The sequence below is a fragment of the Alosa sapidissima genome, chromosome 10 (assembly GCF_018492685.1).
Source record: "Alosa sapidissima isolate fAloSap1 chromosome 10, fAloSap1.pri, whole genome shotgun sequence".
Lineage (NCBI taxonomy): Eukaryota > Metazoa > Chordata > Actinopteri > Clupeiformes > Clupeidae > Alosa > Alosa sapidissima.
In genome coordinates this window covers 12941422-12960023 of record NC_055966.1, presented here as the reverse complement: position 1 = coordinate 12960023, position 18602 = coordinate 12941422, and the positions used below count along the sequence as shown (strand labels likewise).

Genomic DNA, 18602 nt, shown 5'->3' with positions numbered 1-18602 from the left:
TGTTTATTTTAGAGGGAAAATTCAAACGTCATTTTTGAGCAATTTTGACAGCCCTAGTCCACTGTAGGCTACGCCAATCGACTATTACTGTAACACCTTCCACCTAGCCCCGGTGAGTGGGGGTCGTTATTAGGTTGGATTTTGTAGTTAGGCTACTGCAAATGTAACACCTCGTTTCTATGAAACTGGAAACAACTGAACCAGGAGACTTTGTCACAAGACAAAACAGATGTCTCAAAGCCCATTATATTAACGTGAGCCTGTGGTTTAGATTTGTAAGACAAATATTTGGTTAGACTAGGCTAGCTAACTTTACACTGACACAACGTAACAATGCTCTGAAGTCGCGGTCAACATGAAATCCAAAACTTTTTGATCACCAAGTTAAAATTTCCAGCTCAACCACAAATAATTCCGATTCTTTTTAATATCATCCAATAACTAGTTCAATGTTGATTTAGGCCTAACTCGGCCTACTTAGCAACACCATTGAACACCACTTAAAAGTTCAATGAAGAGTTGCCATTACTGCTGCTGTGCTGAAGAGATGTGGACGGCACGGCAGGGCATGCCCAATGAAAATAAATTAACGCAACACAACACAACACAGACCCCCAAAGTTAATATTTTGTCACTAGCAACATACATCTGTCCTTTGTCAAATACATTTGCATGTATAGCTCTGAACAAAACCGTTCAAGAGTTATTTAAAAGGTGCCATGTGTAAGAATTGAGGTAAAAATATCCAAAAAATGAGCTACACGCATCAAAAGAATGAGAAGAAATAAGGGCGATGATTTCATTAAAAAAATGACAAGGTATAATGCTGCAGAGATATCAACCTGAATTAGCATGCTAAATTACTAGCCACAGCCCGACAGGTGTCATACCAGTTTCGGCCATGGAAGGCGGTATGCGGGCAACATAACCACCAGCCAAACTGCAAGACACGTTTCCCGGTTGTTACTCTAGGGTAGACCATCTCACTTTCTGGAGGTATACTGCCCCCATCTTTTATGGAATGTGGAGTATGAATTGATTTTTTGGTGGACATTACACATGGCACCTTTAAGGAGAAGTCGAACGTGTGTTTCATGTGTGTGTGTTTCATGTGTGTGTGTGTTTCATGTGTGTGAGCGTGTGTTTCATTCGTCCCTCCTGGCTGGGACAAATGAAACAGCATGGGGGACGAATGAAACATCCTACAGCTTAAATTATGTAAACTTCCCACGACTTCAATATTTGTCAATATATATCATGAATGGTACTTCAAGTATGTGTTATTTTAGATAGATTGCTGGGCTATATGTCTTGGTTCATACCTGTTAACAACTCATTGCCGTCAAGTGTGTATCTCGCGGTTGCATCCATTACAAACAAACATGCAATGTGAACGTCTGGGATTGGGGAGAGCACTAAATGCTCTACTGAATAAGCACAAAGTCAAACCTTTAAATGAAAAACACTCTTTAATAATCAAAAAAATAAACCGCTAATGAAGTAAACTTGTGACCATCAAAAATTGTTTATCGCCTGTAACTCCGTGATAACAGGACGTTACAGGAAGGCATTTGGCTGAGCAACGGAGGTTAATATGCTCTATATTTTGTCCAAATGATGTCTGTCTATCATCGTTGCACTCGGAGAAAACCGGAATGTTTCATTCGTCCTGCGTTTCTTCTACGTCTTCTTTCTAATCCAGTCTGCTAAAGTCTGTAGTGACGTCTGTGTAGGGTTTTCCAGGCTCCATTTCTTTTTTACGAGACACCCTGCTCACAAGAGACATCTGCCGATTGTTTGGGTAGTCACTGGAAGCGTCCAGCGTCACTGGAAAAATACAAATTAAAGTTGCGTGATCCTGTGCGCGGACCGCGAGGGAAGCTGGCCAATTTGAAGTAATGCCCACTGTACTTGTAGGCTGGCTCTACAAGACATTTAATGCTGACTTTCTTTAACCGCTGGCATTTAGATGTAGTGCTAGTCTAGCTGAGGCATTTTGAATTAATCATCTCAATTTCAACCTACAGCTGCTATTAAATAAGTAAATAAATCCCACATCCAACCTACTGCCATGTAGCCAGAACAACATCAACATTAGACTTGACAAATGCGCGAGAAATGGTTGTTCATTGTCCTGTTTCACATAGAGGTACGATTAAACACTAAACCATTAAGGACGAACCACCGCGGATTAGTGTTTATACAATTATACATAGATACCTGACATTAATTAACTAGCTACTCGTAACACCTCCATTTATCACCCATTTCCTCTGAAAATTCTAAAACAACGATGTTTTTTAATACTTCAAAATAACATTTGATAAATGAACCTTACATTTTACAGTAGCCATAGGTGTGTAGATTTGAACAAAATCTGGTTTGGTTCTTTTACTGCCTGAAATATCCGATTTTGTTCACCGCGCTCGGAGGTAGTGCTGGCCTGGTGGGTTGTCTACTTCCACCCTTTCAATGGCACATGCGGACACAAGCTACTAACACAAGCGGATTTGTACACGCAGCCTTACAAGACTGTATATTGCTCTTCGAGTCACGGTAAATAGTAATTTTTGGTACATAGCTAATTTAGATACACTTATGGTGTGGGTGCTTGCGTTTCTTCAGGAATCCGCCGTCTTGGTTTGTATAGAAATAAATTTACCTGAGAACAATCCGTAACCACCAGAAATGTATGGCAGGCATGTCATTCGCTCTCTGCTGCTGGGCTTGTCGTGCCGAGGGCCTACTCCCCTGCTCAATACAACCAGATCCACCAATACACAGGCAACACACAATATTGACTAATTTACCACAAAGCTTTATTTAGACAAGCACAAAATAGATAACAGGACTGTTGGAAAGTAGGCAGATATAACAGGGCACCACCAGGGCAGTCACTCCTCCAATTAACAACATAGGCTAGAGAACCAAAACCCACCCCAAGTATAAATATAAATTCATGCAGACCCACAGCAAAGTTAGGTGACTAGACAGCATTCATTGGCACATCACAGGTTAAAGCACATAAAATCCACATCAATTCATCAAGCCAACAACATCACAGTGATTTCATTCCACACCAGAGGGGGGCAGGGAAGGCCATTAACCAAAGGTCAGCAGGTGGCAACAGACCACTCCTAAAGTCCCCAGCCCAACTCATAACAGTCCTGCACAAAATAAAATGAGTCCGTACTGGTCGGCGACCACTGCCGACCAGTAAATTAAAAAAAAGTCCAGACAAAAAGCACAAGAAGATGGCACCAACCCACTCTCCAATGGCCTATTCGTGTCCGCAGTTCGTGGAATGCAGATCAGTGACGTCACGTTCTTGCGTAGGTAGAGTCGCGCAGTCCAGAGCACCGCGAACGTGCCTTTGCAATTGCAGCAGCGTAGTGGCTCGAAGCTCCGCCTCCAGCTACAGGGGAATCACAACAGAACAACTCAGTGCATAGCTACAGCAAATCATTTAGATGGTGGCACGGCAGTGGATTAACAGATTGGAACCATAGCTTCCCTTCTCAAGACGAATTGAGAGCGTAGCAAGACAGGTCATCCATCGTCGCGTTGCGCCTCTCCTGTCAACACACGAAAATCAGGGCACGATCTGCCACTCCAGGAGCGGCTATAGTATCAACATGCAGCGGGATAGACAGTTCAGACGTTCCTTAATCAAACACTTAGCTTGCGTTGTACGATCGGTCACTCTCCGGCGTCGGTCACTCCACTGCTGCCCCCGGCTCCTTCCGTATCGTGACTTCTCCCTCCTCTGGAACTCTCGTGTCTTCCCCCACTCCTCCCGTCCATCTGTCGGCCGCCCTTTTTATAAAGAGGAACACCCTACCCCCATCCCGTATTTCCTCTGGTATCAATTAGTTCATTAAAAGTCAATTGCCATTAGACAATCAGATCAGAGTCTCTCCTCCAAGCCACCATACAGAGACTGTCAAGAATCCCATCTAAAGTCCAAACACCCAGCCTATATAGAACCCCACCACCTCATGATTGAATTATTGTCTCTAAGTGAGGGCATTGGCATAAACATCAATGTATACATATAAAACCATACACACACATATACATATATGAATATACAAGACACTTGACATTCTCCTCCCCCCTTTAACAATGGTCGTCCCAACCATCATACTAATGCCCAAACCTCACAGGAGGCACCCCAATATTAACTCTTCCGGAGCGCCTGAGTACAGGCTCCAGACTCTCTGCCTCGGCTACATCACCCCATGACTGATCACCCTCTTGTTCAACCAACTCAGCTACCGGTACCCCCACTCCTGTCTGGTCTTGATTTTGGGAAAGACCTGGGCGCCTTGGGCTATATTGTAGGTTAACAGGCCAAAACCCTACCTCCCCTTGTGAAGCCGCTTTGGGTTGGTCCTCCTCTCTGTCCACAGGCCAACCCCCAGGACAGGGGCGCAGGTTGTTGCGGTGGATGGTTCGTGTGGGTCCATCTTTGCCTTCTGGCCGTATCACATAAACGGGTTGTTCTGGGTTAAGCTGAGAGACCACCACAAAAGGCTTTGGGACCCAGAAAGGCCCCAACTTCCCTCTGGCTCTCCGCCTAAAGTTCTTGCAGAGCACCCGTTCTCCAGGCAGAAGAGGAAGGGCCAGCCCTCTGGTTGTAGCGACGCTGATCCCAGTCTTGCCACCGTTGTGCATGCCAGTGCACCTGCTGATAAGCTGCCACCAGCTGCTTCTGGTGGTGTACCACCCAACTATCCACACTGCCCTGTAGCTGTGATGGGACGATACCCTGGGCCATGTCAACTGGTAGCCGAGCATGCCTTCCATAGAGGACATAGAAGGGAGCAAGACCTGTAGAGCTGTGCGGTGTGTTGTTATACGCCTGTAGCAGATACGGCAGACGATCAACCCAGTGTGCTTGGCCCACCTGGTCCAAAGTGTTCAACAGGCCCAACAGGGTCTGATTGAAACGCTCACAAGCCCCGTTGCCCTGCGGGTGGTATGGGGTTGTGCGGCTCTTGGTGCAGCCGTACATCTGGCAGAGCTCTTTCACCAACTCTGATTCGAACGCACCACCCCGATCCGTTAGGATGCGCTCGGGGCAACCGAACAGTTGAATGACGTGTCGCCAGAGAGCCTTCACGGTGGTCTGGGCTGTCTGGTGGGAACTGCCACCGTGTATCTAGAAAACAAGTCAGTAATAACCAGTATATATGGGAATACATCATTCACTCGCCCCAATGACAGGTAATCTAAGGCCAAGATTTCAAATGGGTAGTGACTCACCACAGGGTGTAGGGGGGCTTTAACTCCTGGCCCCGCATGGCCTAGCACGCACTGCTGACACTCCGCTGCCCACTTCTCTGAGTCTCGAGCCATGCCGTCCCAGTAGACTCTGCCTCGGAGGGCCTGCACCATCCTCTGGCCTCGTGCATGGCCAAGGGCTTGATGATAGGCACCCCAGGTCTTCTGTTGGGCTGCTGCTGGCACCACAACTGGGGTCAACAGCTGTCCCGTATTCGGGTCCCGGCTTGCCCGAACTAGGATCTCTCCACATAGTTGCAGGCGTTCCCACTCCCGTAGTAGTCCCCGACCTCTGGCTGAAAGGGATTGGGAGTTCACTTGCCGCCGTGCCTTGCCTTCAGCCTTCCACCGGCAGATCCATCCAAGGTCCGAGTCTGCATCCTGCAGGGTGGGCCAATTGGCCTCAGGATGGTCCCCTTCTAAGGGTAATCCGGGGGTGTCCTTCCCTTGAATCTTGGGACGGGGCTTGCGCATTGACAAGGTGGCTACCAACCTCTACAGGCACTCGGGACAGGGCATCCGCATTTTGGTTGGAGGACCCAGGCCGGTAGCAAAGTTCAAAGTTAAAATTGGCCAACTGGGCCACCCAACATTGCTCGGTCGCCCCCAAATTTGCCGTCTGGAGGTGGGTCAAGGGACGATTATCTGTAAAGGCCTTGAATGTCGCCCCCCACAGATAATCCTTAAATTTATCTGTGATCGCCCATTTTAGTGCAAGCAACTCCAGTTTAAAGGAACTATAGTTTCTATCGTTCCGCTCTGCCAGGTGGAGGCTACGACTTGCATAGGCGATAACCCTTTCTCTCCCCTCCTGCACCTGAGCAAGCACAGCCCCTAGGCCTTGAAAACTGGCGTCTGTGTAGAGACGGAAGGGGGCCTTGAAATCTGCATACGCCAGGACAGGGGTCTGGAGGAGAGCCCCCTTGAGTTTCTCAAACGCCGCCTGACAGTCCGGAGTCCACGCGACAGCTGCAGTTTTCTCGAATCAAGTTGTTCACTGGCAACGCGATCTTGGAAAATCCAGGGATGAACCGCCTGTAATATCCCGCAAATCCCAAGAAGGAGCGGACGTCTCTCACTGTGGTGGGGACAGGCCATTTGCACACGGCCGAGGTCTTCTCCGGATCCACAGCCACTCCCTCCTTACTCACAACATGGCCAAGGTAGGTCACCTTCCGTCGGAAGAGACGGCACTTCTGAGGTTGTAGTTTAAGGCCATGATGGTGAAGCCGCTCAAAGACTTGTTCCAGGTGGGCCAAGTGACTGTCAAAGTTGGGGGAATAGATGATGACAACATCGAGGTAGATCAACAGGAAATCATGGACCCGCTCCCCCGGACACCTTTGCATGAGGCGCTGGAAGGTAGCGGGTGCATTACACAACCCAAATGGCATCCTCTCCCACTGGTAAAGGCCCATAGGTGTTACGAAGGCTGTCTTCTCTTTGTCATGTGGGTCAACCTCAACCTGCCAGTAACCACTGGCCAGATCAAGGGTTGAATACCATGCAGCTTGCTTCAGTCCTGTCAGGGATTCCTCGATCCGAGGAAGGGGGAATGCATCCTTATGCGTCACTGCGTTGAGTTTCCTGTAATCGACGCAGAACCGCCAGGTGCCATCCTTCTTTTTCACTAGGACGACAGGCGCGGCCCAGGGACTGGAACTCTCGATGACTACCCCGCTAGCCAACATCCCCTGAAGCAAGGTGCGTAGTTCCGTGTACAAACTGGGGGGGACAGGCCTATAGCGTTCCCGTATGGGGGGGGCGTCACCTGTCGGGATCTTATGCCTCACCGCGCTGGTTTGCCCAAAGTCTTCCTCGTGGGCCGCAAAGACACAGGTCCACCTTCGGAGCAGGTTTGTCAATCGTTCTTGCTGACCTGCCGTCAATCCTTCCCCCTGTAGGGAAACGGCAGGGTGGTTGTTGTCGTTCCCTGTGCACACGGGGCGTACATCAACCTCAATCTCAGAGCTACCTTTGGGCCGTAGTACCAATTGCTTCTGGTCTTGGACGTCGGTGGAGTTTACCTGTGTGACTTGGGCCAACGACTTGCGGGAGGGTAGTTCCACAGGATAGGAGTGTGGGTTGCATATGCGGAGGGGCAGCTTGCCGGCCTTCATCTGCACTATGGCTCGTCCAACCCTCCATTCTCTGGTCTCACCCCCCAAGTCCTCCACCACTACACAGCAATTTGGATGGCCAGCAGCCTGTGGCACAGATGCCCACAGCATCATCTCTGTCTCAGGGGGTAGCAGGATGGGCTCTGGGGAATGCAGTCGCACAGTGCCCTGAAACTCAGTCATAGAACTGACGGCCTGCACCCGTTGGCATACCTGGAAGGCCTTCTCCCACGCCTGGCCGGCACGCTGCGGAACGGTTGATTTAAATGCTGCCAGACCAGGGTGGCCATCCTGGAAGAGGGCTTCCCAGCAGTGATTTATCACGTTCATGCCTAGGATGCCATAATCTGCATACTGCAACATCCAGCATATGTCCAGGCTGGTTACAGCGCAGGCATATCGGCCGCCCTTGGTCATCCCACCTCGGAGCTCGGTCTCGCCGTCATGAAGGTGGGTTTCTGGCCTCCCAATGGCCACGATTCCTCGGACCCGGTGGATCTGCCTGTGGTGGGGGTGCCTGGCGTTCCCGAAACTGTTGCCGTATCTCTCCCAGAATGCTCTCTTTGAGTGTGGACATCTGATCTTTCATCTCTGATAACACCTCTGCCTTCAGGGTCTCCCACATCTGCTACCATTCATCAGAGGTCTTGGCTGGTGTGGGGGCAGGGGCGGGTACATAGGCTCGTCTTGTGCTGGCCTCTTCAGCATGGTGGTTCTGCTCCTGCTCTACAGCAAACGTCCAAGAACGTCAGAGTGGTATTCCTCCATATCAGCTTTTGGAGCTCCGTCTGCAGGGGTCCTGGCCGAAGCCCTGCTACCAGCTGAGACTGCAACATCTCGTCATCGTCATCACCTGCCTCCTTGCTCCGCCACCTGACAAGACACTCACGCAGTCGCAAGATAAATGCCCCTACCCCCTCCCCAGCTTGTTGCCTGCAGGTAAAGAAACGAGCCCGCAGCTGGACAACTGTGACTTGTTCCCCATATACATCCTCTAGGGCCTTAAATATCCTGACTGGGATGTCCCTTTCTCCAGCAGCGAGCAACAGGATCTCCCGCCTTGCTTCGCCTTCAGGGCATTCAGCACAAAATCTACCTGTTGGGCTTGGTTAAGATTTTGGGCCCGAATCAGCGTTTCAATCTGGTTTTGCCAATCTTTTAGATTTGTTTGTTTGTCTTTGTTTCCAAATTTAGGCACCCAGGGCCCACCCAAGAACCATAGCATCATGATCACATTGTGAGTTTCTCTAACCCCTGCATCACCCGGTGGTGCCTCGTCTACCATGTTGTCTGTGTTAAGGTGGATCCTGCCGACTACGCCAAAATGTCATGCCGAGGGCCTACTCCCCTGCTCAATACAACCAGATCCACCAATACACAGGCAACACACAATATTTACTAATTTACCACAAAGCTTTATTTTGACAAGCACAAAATAGATAACAGGACTGTTGGAAAGTAGGCAGATATAACAGGGCACAACCAGGGCAGTCACTCCTCCAATTAACAACATAGGCTAGAGAACCAAAACCCACCCCAGGTATAAATATAAATTCATGCAGACCCACAGCAAAGTTAGGTGACTAGACACAGCATTCATTAGCACATCACAGGTTAAAGAACATAAAATCCACATCAATTCATCAAGCCAACAACATCACAGTGATTTCATTCCACACCAGAGGGGGGCAGGGAAGGCCATTAACCAAAGGTCAGCAGGTGGCAACAGACCACTCCTGATTTCCCCAGCCCAACTCATAACAGTCCTGCACAAAATAAAATGAGTCCGTACTGGTCGGCGACCATTGCCGACCAGTAAATTTAAAAAAAGTCCAGACACAAAGCACAAGAAGATGGCACCAACCCACTCTCCAATGGCCTATTCGTGTCCGCAGTCCGTGGGATGCAGATCAGTGACGTCACGTTCTTGCGTAGGTAGAGTCGCGCAGTCCAGAGCACCGAGAATGTGCCTTTGCAATTGCAGCAGCGTAGTGGCTCGAAGCTCCGCCTCCAGCTACAGGGGAATCACAACAGAACAACTCAGTGCATAGCTACAGCAAATCATTTAGATGGTGGCACGGCAGTGGATTAACAGATTGGAACCATAGCTTCCCTTCTCAAGACGAATTGAGAGCGTAGCAAGACAGGTCATCCATCGTAAGTCTTCATTCTCCACTTCCTGGTTGTGATTTTTGTCAGACGCCGGTGTCCCAGTCGCGTTGCGCCTCTCCTGTCAACACACGAAAATCAGGGCACGATCTGCCACTCCAGGAGCGGCTATAGGATCAACATGCAGCGGGATAGACAGTTCAGACGTTCCTTAATCAAACACTTAGCTTGCGTTGTACGATCGGTCACTCTCCGGCGTCGGTCACTCCACTGCTGCCCCCGGCTCCTTCCGTATCGTGACTTCTCCCTCCTCTGGAACTCTCGTGTCTTCCCCCACTCCTCCCGTCCATCTGTCGGCCGCCCTTTTTATAAAGAGGAACACCCTACCCCCATCCCGTGTTTCCTCTGGCATCAATTAGTTTATTAAAAGTCAATTGCCATCAGACAATCAGATCAGAGTCTCTCCTCCAAGCCACCATACAGAGACTGTCAAGAATCCCATCTAAAGTCCAAACACCCAGCCTATATAGAACCCCACCACCTCATGATTGAATTATTGTCTCTAAGTGAGGGCATTGGCATAAACATCAATGTATACATATAAAACCATACACACACATATACATATATGAATATACAAGACACTTGACAGGTTCACATCAGATGTCAGGTGACATGAATATGAGTTTTTGATTGGTTCATAGTATCTAAGGCTCTAGTATATGACCATCTTGAGACTGCAAACAAACAAAACTGTGATGAGAAAAAAATATTTATTTAATGTGTAAAAAAAAACAAGTCCTCTATTAGTCCCCCGTTTACAAAACTAAAGTAGATAGCAGCTCCTGGCCCACCATCTAAATGGCCATGTTCTCCTTTTCCACAAGTAAACAACCTCTGCTACTCCAGTCACAGTCAGTAGGCCTTTTCACACAGAGATCACACTAAATTTGCGGAAAGAGGAAACGTCTTTTTGCCGCAACGTGTGTCTGAAAACAAGGTGAAAATTTGCCGGCCGCTGATCTGTTCACATGATGCGGCATTTTGGGGAGCCAGGAGGCAGGATCAGCTAGCAAATTAAAATGTGACATGCAACAGGGGGCGTGTAGAGTGATAGTCGTAGGCCTTATTATGCGTGGGCCTTCAGATGCAGCAGGTGTGTGATTTCCAAAACCATGGTGGGAGAACCAACTGCACTTTGGTTAGCTTGCATTTGCTTTGCTGTTGCTTAGAATGTTAGATTCTTGTGATAGATGTCTTCAGACAATAAAAAGTCATTTGGAAGGGAAATTGAAGAGAAGAGTTGCCCCCTGGGTTGGCCGTGATTCCTCTTTGAAAATCAGAGGTTCAGGCTACTGTGGCCTTGGTGCGTACAATTTGCGTACAATTTATTCATGAAATCATTCAATATTACAACAATAAAAATAGCTTGTGTACTGTCTTAATTGAAACATGCTTCGCGCACAAATGCCTAGGGCAAAGAGAATAGACATCTCAACATCAGGATACATTAGAAGATGATGATTGGTGTAAACTTTGTCACACAACGTGATAAGCAGTTCTGGCGCTTAAAAATGCAACGTTCAATTCAGTCATAAATCATTCAAGCGTAGGCCTCGTGCTCATCATGAAAAGAAAAACAGCAGCTTAATATTTTTCAGGTGTTTAAAGGGACACCAGGCAAGCCTGATGCTTTTTCTCTACGAAACTCCCCCTCGCTCGGTCTGAAGCTCTTTTCCTTTTCTTTGCGTCTTCCGTCAAGGGTTTTCGCTGCTTCTTCGCCGGCTCTGCCATTATACACACGTTTGCAACAATCTCTACAACAATCTGTGCTGTAAACTGATCCTGCTTCGGTCGGCGGGTAGGATACACCGAACTTGCAAGTGGGATATTCTTCCTACAGGCAGTAGGGGCGGGCGAGAGAGCCTTCATTCGCCCCGTAATGAGTCATTTAACCATATACCGACTTACGAAGATGATTAATTAACACGAAAACGTTGCCTGGTGTCCCTTTAACAGTAGGCCTAGGCGTACTGTTAGCAGTTATGCCGAAGGCAGTAAGATTATTAGGCATTGCATCCTGTCACTCTGTTTGGAACATCGCAGTTCGGGTTGATAAGATTCAGTTAATGCGAGTATGGGTCGTCTCAACAGCAGTGTAGGCAAAGCAAATCCTAATTGTTAGGTTACCATAGCTGTCTTTTCTCTAGGCCTAGGCCTATCGGAAATCGCGATATAAGCTCATTGGTTTCTTTTTTCTTTTCTTTCTTGTTCGTGTGTTGGGTAGTGAAGCGATAATGCATTAAAGCAATGTACATCATGTGAGCCAGAGCCGACATGCCCAGAGCTGCTGCTCTGTAAAGGTATTTCTGTCCCACCCAATTTTGCTGAACTACTTGCGAAGTAGCCTATTCATCACAGACATCACATGCAGTGGCACCGGCAGGCGTAATGCACTGTGCGTACAATTTTTTCACGGCTTTATTTGTGAAATCATTCAATATTAGCCTACAACAATAAAACAAAAACTTGGTGTGACAACTAGCCTATATTTATTGACTCATGTGTAATCTGAATATTGGCATTATTCCAAATAAAACCGGAATATGGTGTGCATGGAAACCATAGACTATAAAATATGAAAACGTAGCATCATGACATGATAACAACGAGACTGTCCTCTATGGTCACGGTCTACACATGTTTAAAATGTTGCATTGTTTGCTTACCTCTGTAGGCTTATTTAAAAAAAAAAAAAAAACACTGTTTGGAACAGGGATTCAGTTAATGCGTAGAGCAGAGGTTCTCAACCTTTTTGGGGCTAACGCACGTCATGTTAAAAGTGTTAAAAGTCCTTGACTGTGCGTAGGCCTATCATCTAAAAGGTTGGGACAACCAAAACAGCAGTGCAATGTATTTAGAGTGTTGTGAGCAAATCCTTATTGTTAGTAAGTTACCGTATCTGTGTTTTTCTCTACCGCAAATCGCGAGATAAACTCATTGGTTTATTTTTTTCTTTTCTTTCCCTTTTTCACGGGTTGGGTAGTGAAGTTATAATGCGCATAAGGTATGTTCCCCTAATTTGAGTCAGAGCCGCTTGCTCTGTAAAGGTATTTCTGTCCTTCCCAAAGTGCATTAAAATAGTGTGCTTAGCAACCAGAATTTAAAAAAATTGTCGGGAGAGAAATCTCCCTCATCCCAGAACTTTTAAAAAGCCTGAAACACCCCTATAAGCCCACGTAACCTACAGCCAGTGTTACAAAAGTTAGACGCCTTATGCGGTAGGCTATTTGATAAGGGATGACATTGGTAGGTTGACGTGATTAAGAGAGGCTTTCTGTTCCAGTTTATGTAAAGTTTTTCTTAGGCTCAATAAGGAGAGGCCCATGTTAGGCTAGCCTACATTTACCAAAAGTGCAAATTTTGTAAATAAGGTCTGGTAACTTTTTTTTTTGGGGGGGGGGGGGGGGGCACGTATGCGTGTGCGTACCTTGGAATACAACCCTAGCGGCGCCCCTGATCACATGTATCACACGAAAGAGCTTTTTCTCAGCTTTTAAACGATGTTAGTGGTTAGTTGTTGTGGTAAACGGTTCGCGAGAAAAGTAACTTTATTAAAATCATATTTTCTGCGCCCGTCTCCCTACCCATTCATCTTGGTGGAATACTTCGCAAACTTTCCCTCAACACATGACAAGCCATATATCAGAATAAACAGCAGACCTTACCGAACACAAAGGTGTAAAGCATTCCCCTGTAGTCTACAGTTAGCCATTCCAGAGTAATCCGGTTTTAAATTTGCAGCAATGTCTATATGCATGTCTCCAACTTTGGGGTTCACAATGTGTTTAAATTGTTCAATAGGCCTACATGATTTTATAACAGGCCAAATACAAAATAAATGTTACAAATATCGCCTAGATATATGTAAACATTACAATCAGAGGATATACATATAGGGCAGAAAGACGCTCATGAGTTCATGCTTTGTTTTATCGCTGGATTTTAGGATAGCCTATTATGGCAACCGATTGCATTCCAAGCTACAGTCAACTCTAGCAGGCATTAAATGACTGGAGACTTTGTGAATTTAAAGATTGACATAATGTGCTGTCTCTGCTATTGCTGCTTTTGATCAGTTAGATTTATTTGCAATCTCCTGTGGTGGGCTGGACATAGCATCGAAATGCCCGCCCAGATTCCCCTTTCCGCCTTGACCCATTCACACTGGTACCGGAACTTATCGATTCGGCAAAAAGTCTAGGGTGCTTGGTAGTAAATTTGGCGAGACACAATTATTGCTGCCATTCCGCCTCGGTCTATGTGAAAAGGACAGGCGTTCCGCGAATTTGATACATAATTTTGCTGGGATTTTGGCAGTGTGTAAGGGCCTAGTGAATGGCATGGGATTAACATGAAACTTACTTCAAAGATGCTGTATATTGTTATACTGTAACAAATGTATGTAACAAATCCTTCTTGATCAATAGAAGCACTGTGTAATGTTCTAAAATGTCCACCACACAAGGAATTTTCTTTTTCATTTGTTCACTTAGCTTAGCAGACAAAGATAGCTACCATGCTAATAGGAATTCCTGCTGGTAAGTAGCATCAGAGTTGGGTAGTAAGTAACTGATTACAATTAATCTGGATTACACAATCAGATTACAAAAACCAAGTAACTATAATTAGCCCAGTTTACATTAGAAACAATGTGTGATCAGATTATAGTTACATTGTCGAAGATTACTTGATTACAATTTGATTATTTTAATATACAGTTAATAGTCCCAAATCTATGGCAAGCCATTTTAACATTTAAACGCTGTTTGACTATCCAGAATTAACATTGTAGATATCAACAACGTCTTTCTGACTAGCCGCAATTACATTTTGGACATTGGCATTCAGGATATCTGTAACATGATTGTGACTAGTCAAAACGTCAGATAGAGATATCTGTAATTCAGTTTTGACTAGGCAAAACTGAATTACAGATATCTGTCATCACGTCATTGAAAACAACATTCAACTCGTCACACATCTTAAATGACAGTTGCAGTTTTGACTAGGCTGAATGAAATCTCAAATATCATTATGACTAGTGCAAATTATTGTGCAAGACGTTGCTCTTTAGATCTGTAGGCTAATTTCCCCTCCCCACCATCGAAGAAGTGGGCTTATTTCCTTATTTCTATGAATGGAAGAAGAAGAAGCAGTCATGGCTGTAATGTCTTGTTGACATTAAAATAACTAAAACGCAGGGACTTCTGAACACTGTGTGGTTTATTAGACGTTATCAACTGGCTTATCTCTGTTTCGTACATAAATTAGTAGGCCTACTAAATGCACCAGCACCGTCTACAGGAAACTCCATTCATAACAACGGTGTTGGCTGTAATCGAAAAAATTGAATCATCAATTCTTGCTGCCAGCTCCTGTCTTGCATGGGCTGCAGCATTAAAAAGACGATTAAAAACGTCCTTTGCCCTCTGGCTGCTCTGACATAGTGCTACAAGTTAACAGTTAACAGGTGCGTGATTTGATGATTTTAACAACAACACGCTCTGCTCCCGCCTAAAGTGGGATGCGGGCCTAATCTGCATAGCAATACAGATATCTTTCATTTTGCCTAGTCAAAACTCTAATTCAAGATATCTATAATTACATTTTGACTAGGCAGAATGAAAGTTATGGATATCTCCAATTTCAGATATCTCTAATCAAAACTCATTCAAGATATCTATAACTTGATAATAGATATCTACAGTACAATCAAATTATGACTATCCCTAACTCCAGTTTGAGATATCTACAACGTCATTTTGACTAGTCATAATTCCATTTACAGATATCTACAATGTCATTTCGCCTAGTCAAAACTTAATTCAAGATATCTGAAAAGGAAATTGTAGATATCTTGAATTGAGGCGAATTGTAAGTGTACACAACGTTCACTAAAAGAAAGGTTTTGAACAACTCACCTGGCTTTTCTGCTCGCCACCGTCTTCCCATTCAACCCGAAAACGAAAACAACACGGTCAAGTTTAAAAGTGGCGCTTTCGGACGTAATTATGCTTTTAAACGAAAGTTTGACTCGGGTACATTCACTAAAACACCCTAGGATATATTTTGGCGAAAGTTACGCTTTAAGGTAAAAAAAAAACAGTGAACCGTTTTAAGGAGCAATAATAAACAATAATAAACAATAATGTCAATATCAGTGATCAGTAGCTGGATCATAGAATTGAGATAGCAGAGAGCAGATCCAGTCAGTGTCCTACAGGCCAAGGTGAGAGATTTATATTGAATTCTGGCCACTATAGGGAGCCAGTGGAGAGTAACTAGGAGAAAAGTTATGTTACAATTGTACTACACAAGAAGGTCAAGTGAATTACAATAGTCCAGTTTGGAGATAACCATGGCCTGTACAGCTAACAGTGAATTACAATAGTCCAGTTTGGAGATGACCATGGCCTGTACAAGAAGTTGCTGCGTATCAATGCTAATAATGTGGACATACAATGTATCTACTTTGAAACTGAAATGGTCTTTGTGGATATTTGTTCCAAAACAATCTGTATTAAAACAAATTCGCAATAGTGTAGATGTAGCTTCACACACACACACACACACACACACACATACAGCGACAGATAAAGCAACACGCATGTATGCACACACACACACACACACACACACACATAAAGCATGCATGTATGCACACACACACACACACACATACACACACACACATAAAGCACGCATGTATGCACACACACTCAAACACACACACACACACACTTCAGGTGTAAGAATAGGTGAGGGGGCGGGAGCAGTGGGAGGATCCCTGAGAGACATGACTGATGCATCCTGTGACCAATCAGTAAATCCGGCTGTGCGCCTACCACCCACACACACTCAGCAGGAGGGATGGAGGGATGGGGAGGGAGGGATGGAGTGAGAGAGGGATGGAATGAAAAGGAGAGAGAGAGATGGAGAGAGAGAGAAAAACAGAGAGTAAAAGAGAAAAGGGATACCAAACTGAAGCCCTTGTCCCCTGTACTGTTGGCCTCAGGGCTCTGAGCGTCCAGCTGGCAGTGTCCACAGCCCTGGCTAGAGCCAACGGCCGAAGTGACACCTCAGCCCACTGGCTGCAATGCTGCTCTCTGGAAACTGGACCTCGCAGGCACAAAATGGCTGCCTCGCGTTCTCTGGTCGGGGGGCCTCAGGGCGGCAGCTGGCATCACAGCGGAAACCACGGGGCAGCAGGTAACACACCACACACACACCACACCACAGCCTGGCACACACACACCACACCACAGCCTGGCACACACACACACTTGCGCGCACACACACACCTTTCAGTTGAGCTGGGATGGTTAGGAGTGTGTGTGTGAGAGTGTGTGTGTGCACTGCAGTAATAAGTGTGTATGTTAATGGAAAATAAGAAAGATAGCAGATGTCAACTGAGTCAGAGGAGACCAACGACCAACAGAGAAATATGGAAAAAGAGAGAATGTATTTGTGTGTGTGTGTGTGTTTATGTGTGTGTTTGTGTGTGTGTGTGTGTGTGTCTGTGTGTGTGTGTATGTGTGTGTGTCTGTGTATGATCATGTGTGTGTGTATGTTTGTGTGTGTGTCTCTCTCTTTCTCTCTCTCTCTCTCTCTCTGTTAGTGTGTGTGTGAGAGAGAGAAAATGACTAAGTCAGTCATCATGGATCCCTGCTGGGATGCAGATCTTGAAGTAGGAGGTTCATCTGCCACCAGAGAGCTAATCATAACCATCACATACACACACACACACACACACACACACACACACACACACACACACACACACACACACAGACACACACACAGTCCATCATCATCTTCTTCCATAATCCTCATCATGTTTATTTTCACAGCTGAGTCTCTCTCTCTCTCTCTCTCTCTCTCTCTCTCTTAGAGGGAGAGCAGCTTCACAGAAGAGAACTTCTGACAGCAAATTTGAGGAAAAGTTAGTAAACCACCCTTCTTACCTAATTTGAGGGTGCTGATTCTGAATATTTTGTTTACCAAGCTCAATTCTGAGTTCTAAGCTGCATAATCAGCATTTTAACATAAAATAGCGATTATTTTTTGCTTATTTTGCCCTAAATTGGGTTGATTTCAAAAGTAATTACTAAAACCAAATAAAAGTGTTCTCTAAATACATGTTTGAGCATTAAAGAAGCCATACTATAGTTTATTAACGTATTTAATGGGAACATGATTACAGTTAACATGTAATAAACCATATTTTTATTGCTAACATAGTGAGTCACTCGTGGTGTTTAATGCATTTCATCACAATAACAAATGGCACAGATAACCTTCAACTCAGAATATATCCTACAGTACATATGAACTTAGATATCGGGAATAAGCCTAATGCAGAACTGCATCTACCGTCAGCAACAACCGACAAGTAAAAAACATTTTACTTCTAGTAACACTGGATTTGGTATGTGTGCTTGCCTCCATACTAGATCTTGATAATGTGCTCTTCTAATATGCCATGGAGCAGCATCATTTGTTGGTGGTAGAGCCTCTGATCCTCAACATATAGAAAACAGAGTGGCTCTGTCATAGTGTTGTATGACTTCGATACAATACCTGCCATAAATATCTTGATAATCGATACTGAAACGATATCCAAATCCTAAAATATCTGGAAAAAGAAAGGACACAGGCCTCCTCCAAGTGTATTGAGTCATTTGTGTTGTGCACTTTTGGTCAACTCTGGGTTTTAAACTTCTAAACTTCCTACATAATTATTATTTTTGTAGTCAGTAGTACTGTAGTTTGTGTGTGATTAAGTCCTTTATTGTTTGTTATAGCTCATTTATATTGTGTGATGTTTTGGCAATAAATTAACTTTAATTAGCCAAAGTAGGCTAGATCAAGGTCAGTGTTCAAATTACTGCATGCCAATCGCTTAATGCTATGCAGAAGAGTCTAATCTTTAGGCCATCTGATGTAGGATACCCTAGGCCTTCCTGTGTTGGGATTTCTTTGACAGTTGCAAAGGGAAAAAAGTGAAGATTGTCTTCTTTGCTC

General features: G+C 45.4%; 1 protein-coding gene across 1 annotated transcript; it reads right to left on the bottom strand.

The window, feature by feature from the left end:
* Positions 1 to 4161: 4161 nt before the first annotated feature.
* LOC121720830 (uncharacterized protein K02A2.6-like) lies at positions 4162 to 5362 on the bottom strand. The gene is made up of 2 exons (XM_042107295.1): positions 5269 to 5362; positions 4162 to 5164 (listed from the first exon to the last, which is right to left on the bottom strand). Exons 1-2 carry the CDS (start codon positions 5359 to 5361, stop codon positions 4580 to 4582), a joined length of 678 nt encoding a protein of 225 aa, XP_041963229.1. The 5' UTR covers position 5362; the 3' UTR covers positions 4162 to 4579.
* Positions 5363 to 18602: the final 13240 nt, after the last annotated feature.

Bases quoted from the DNA above. Each gene is read 5' to 3' on its own strand.
- LOC121720830 (XM_042107295.1), bottom strand. From the start codon at position 5,361: ATGGCTCGAGACTCAGAGAAGTGGGCAGCGGAGTGTCAGCAGTGCGTG. The intron at 5,165-5,268 runs GTGAGTCACTAC...CTTGTTTTCTAG, and splicing joins AAGCCCCCCTACACCCTGTG to ATACACGGTGGCAGTTCCCA.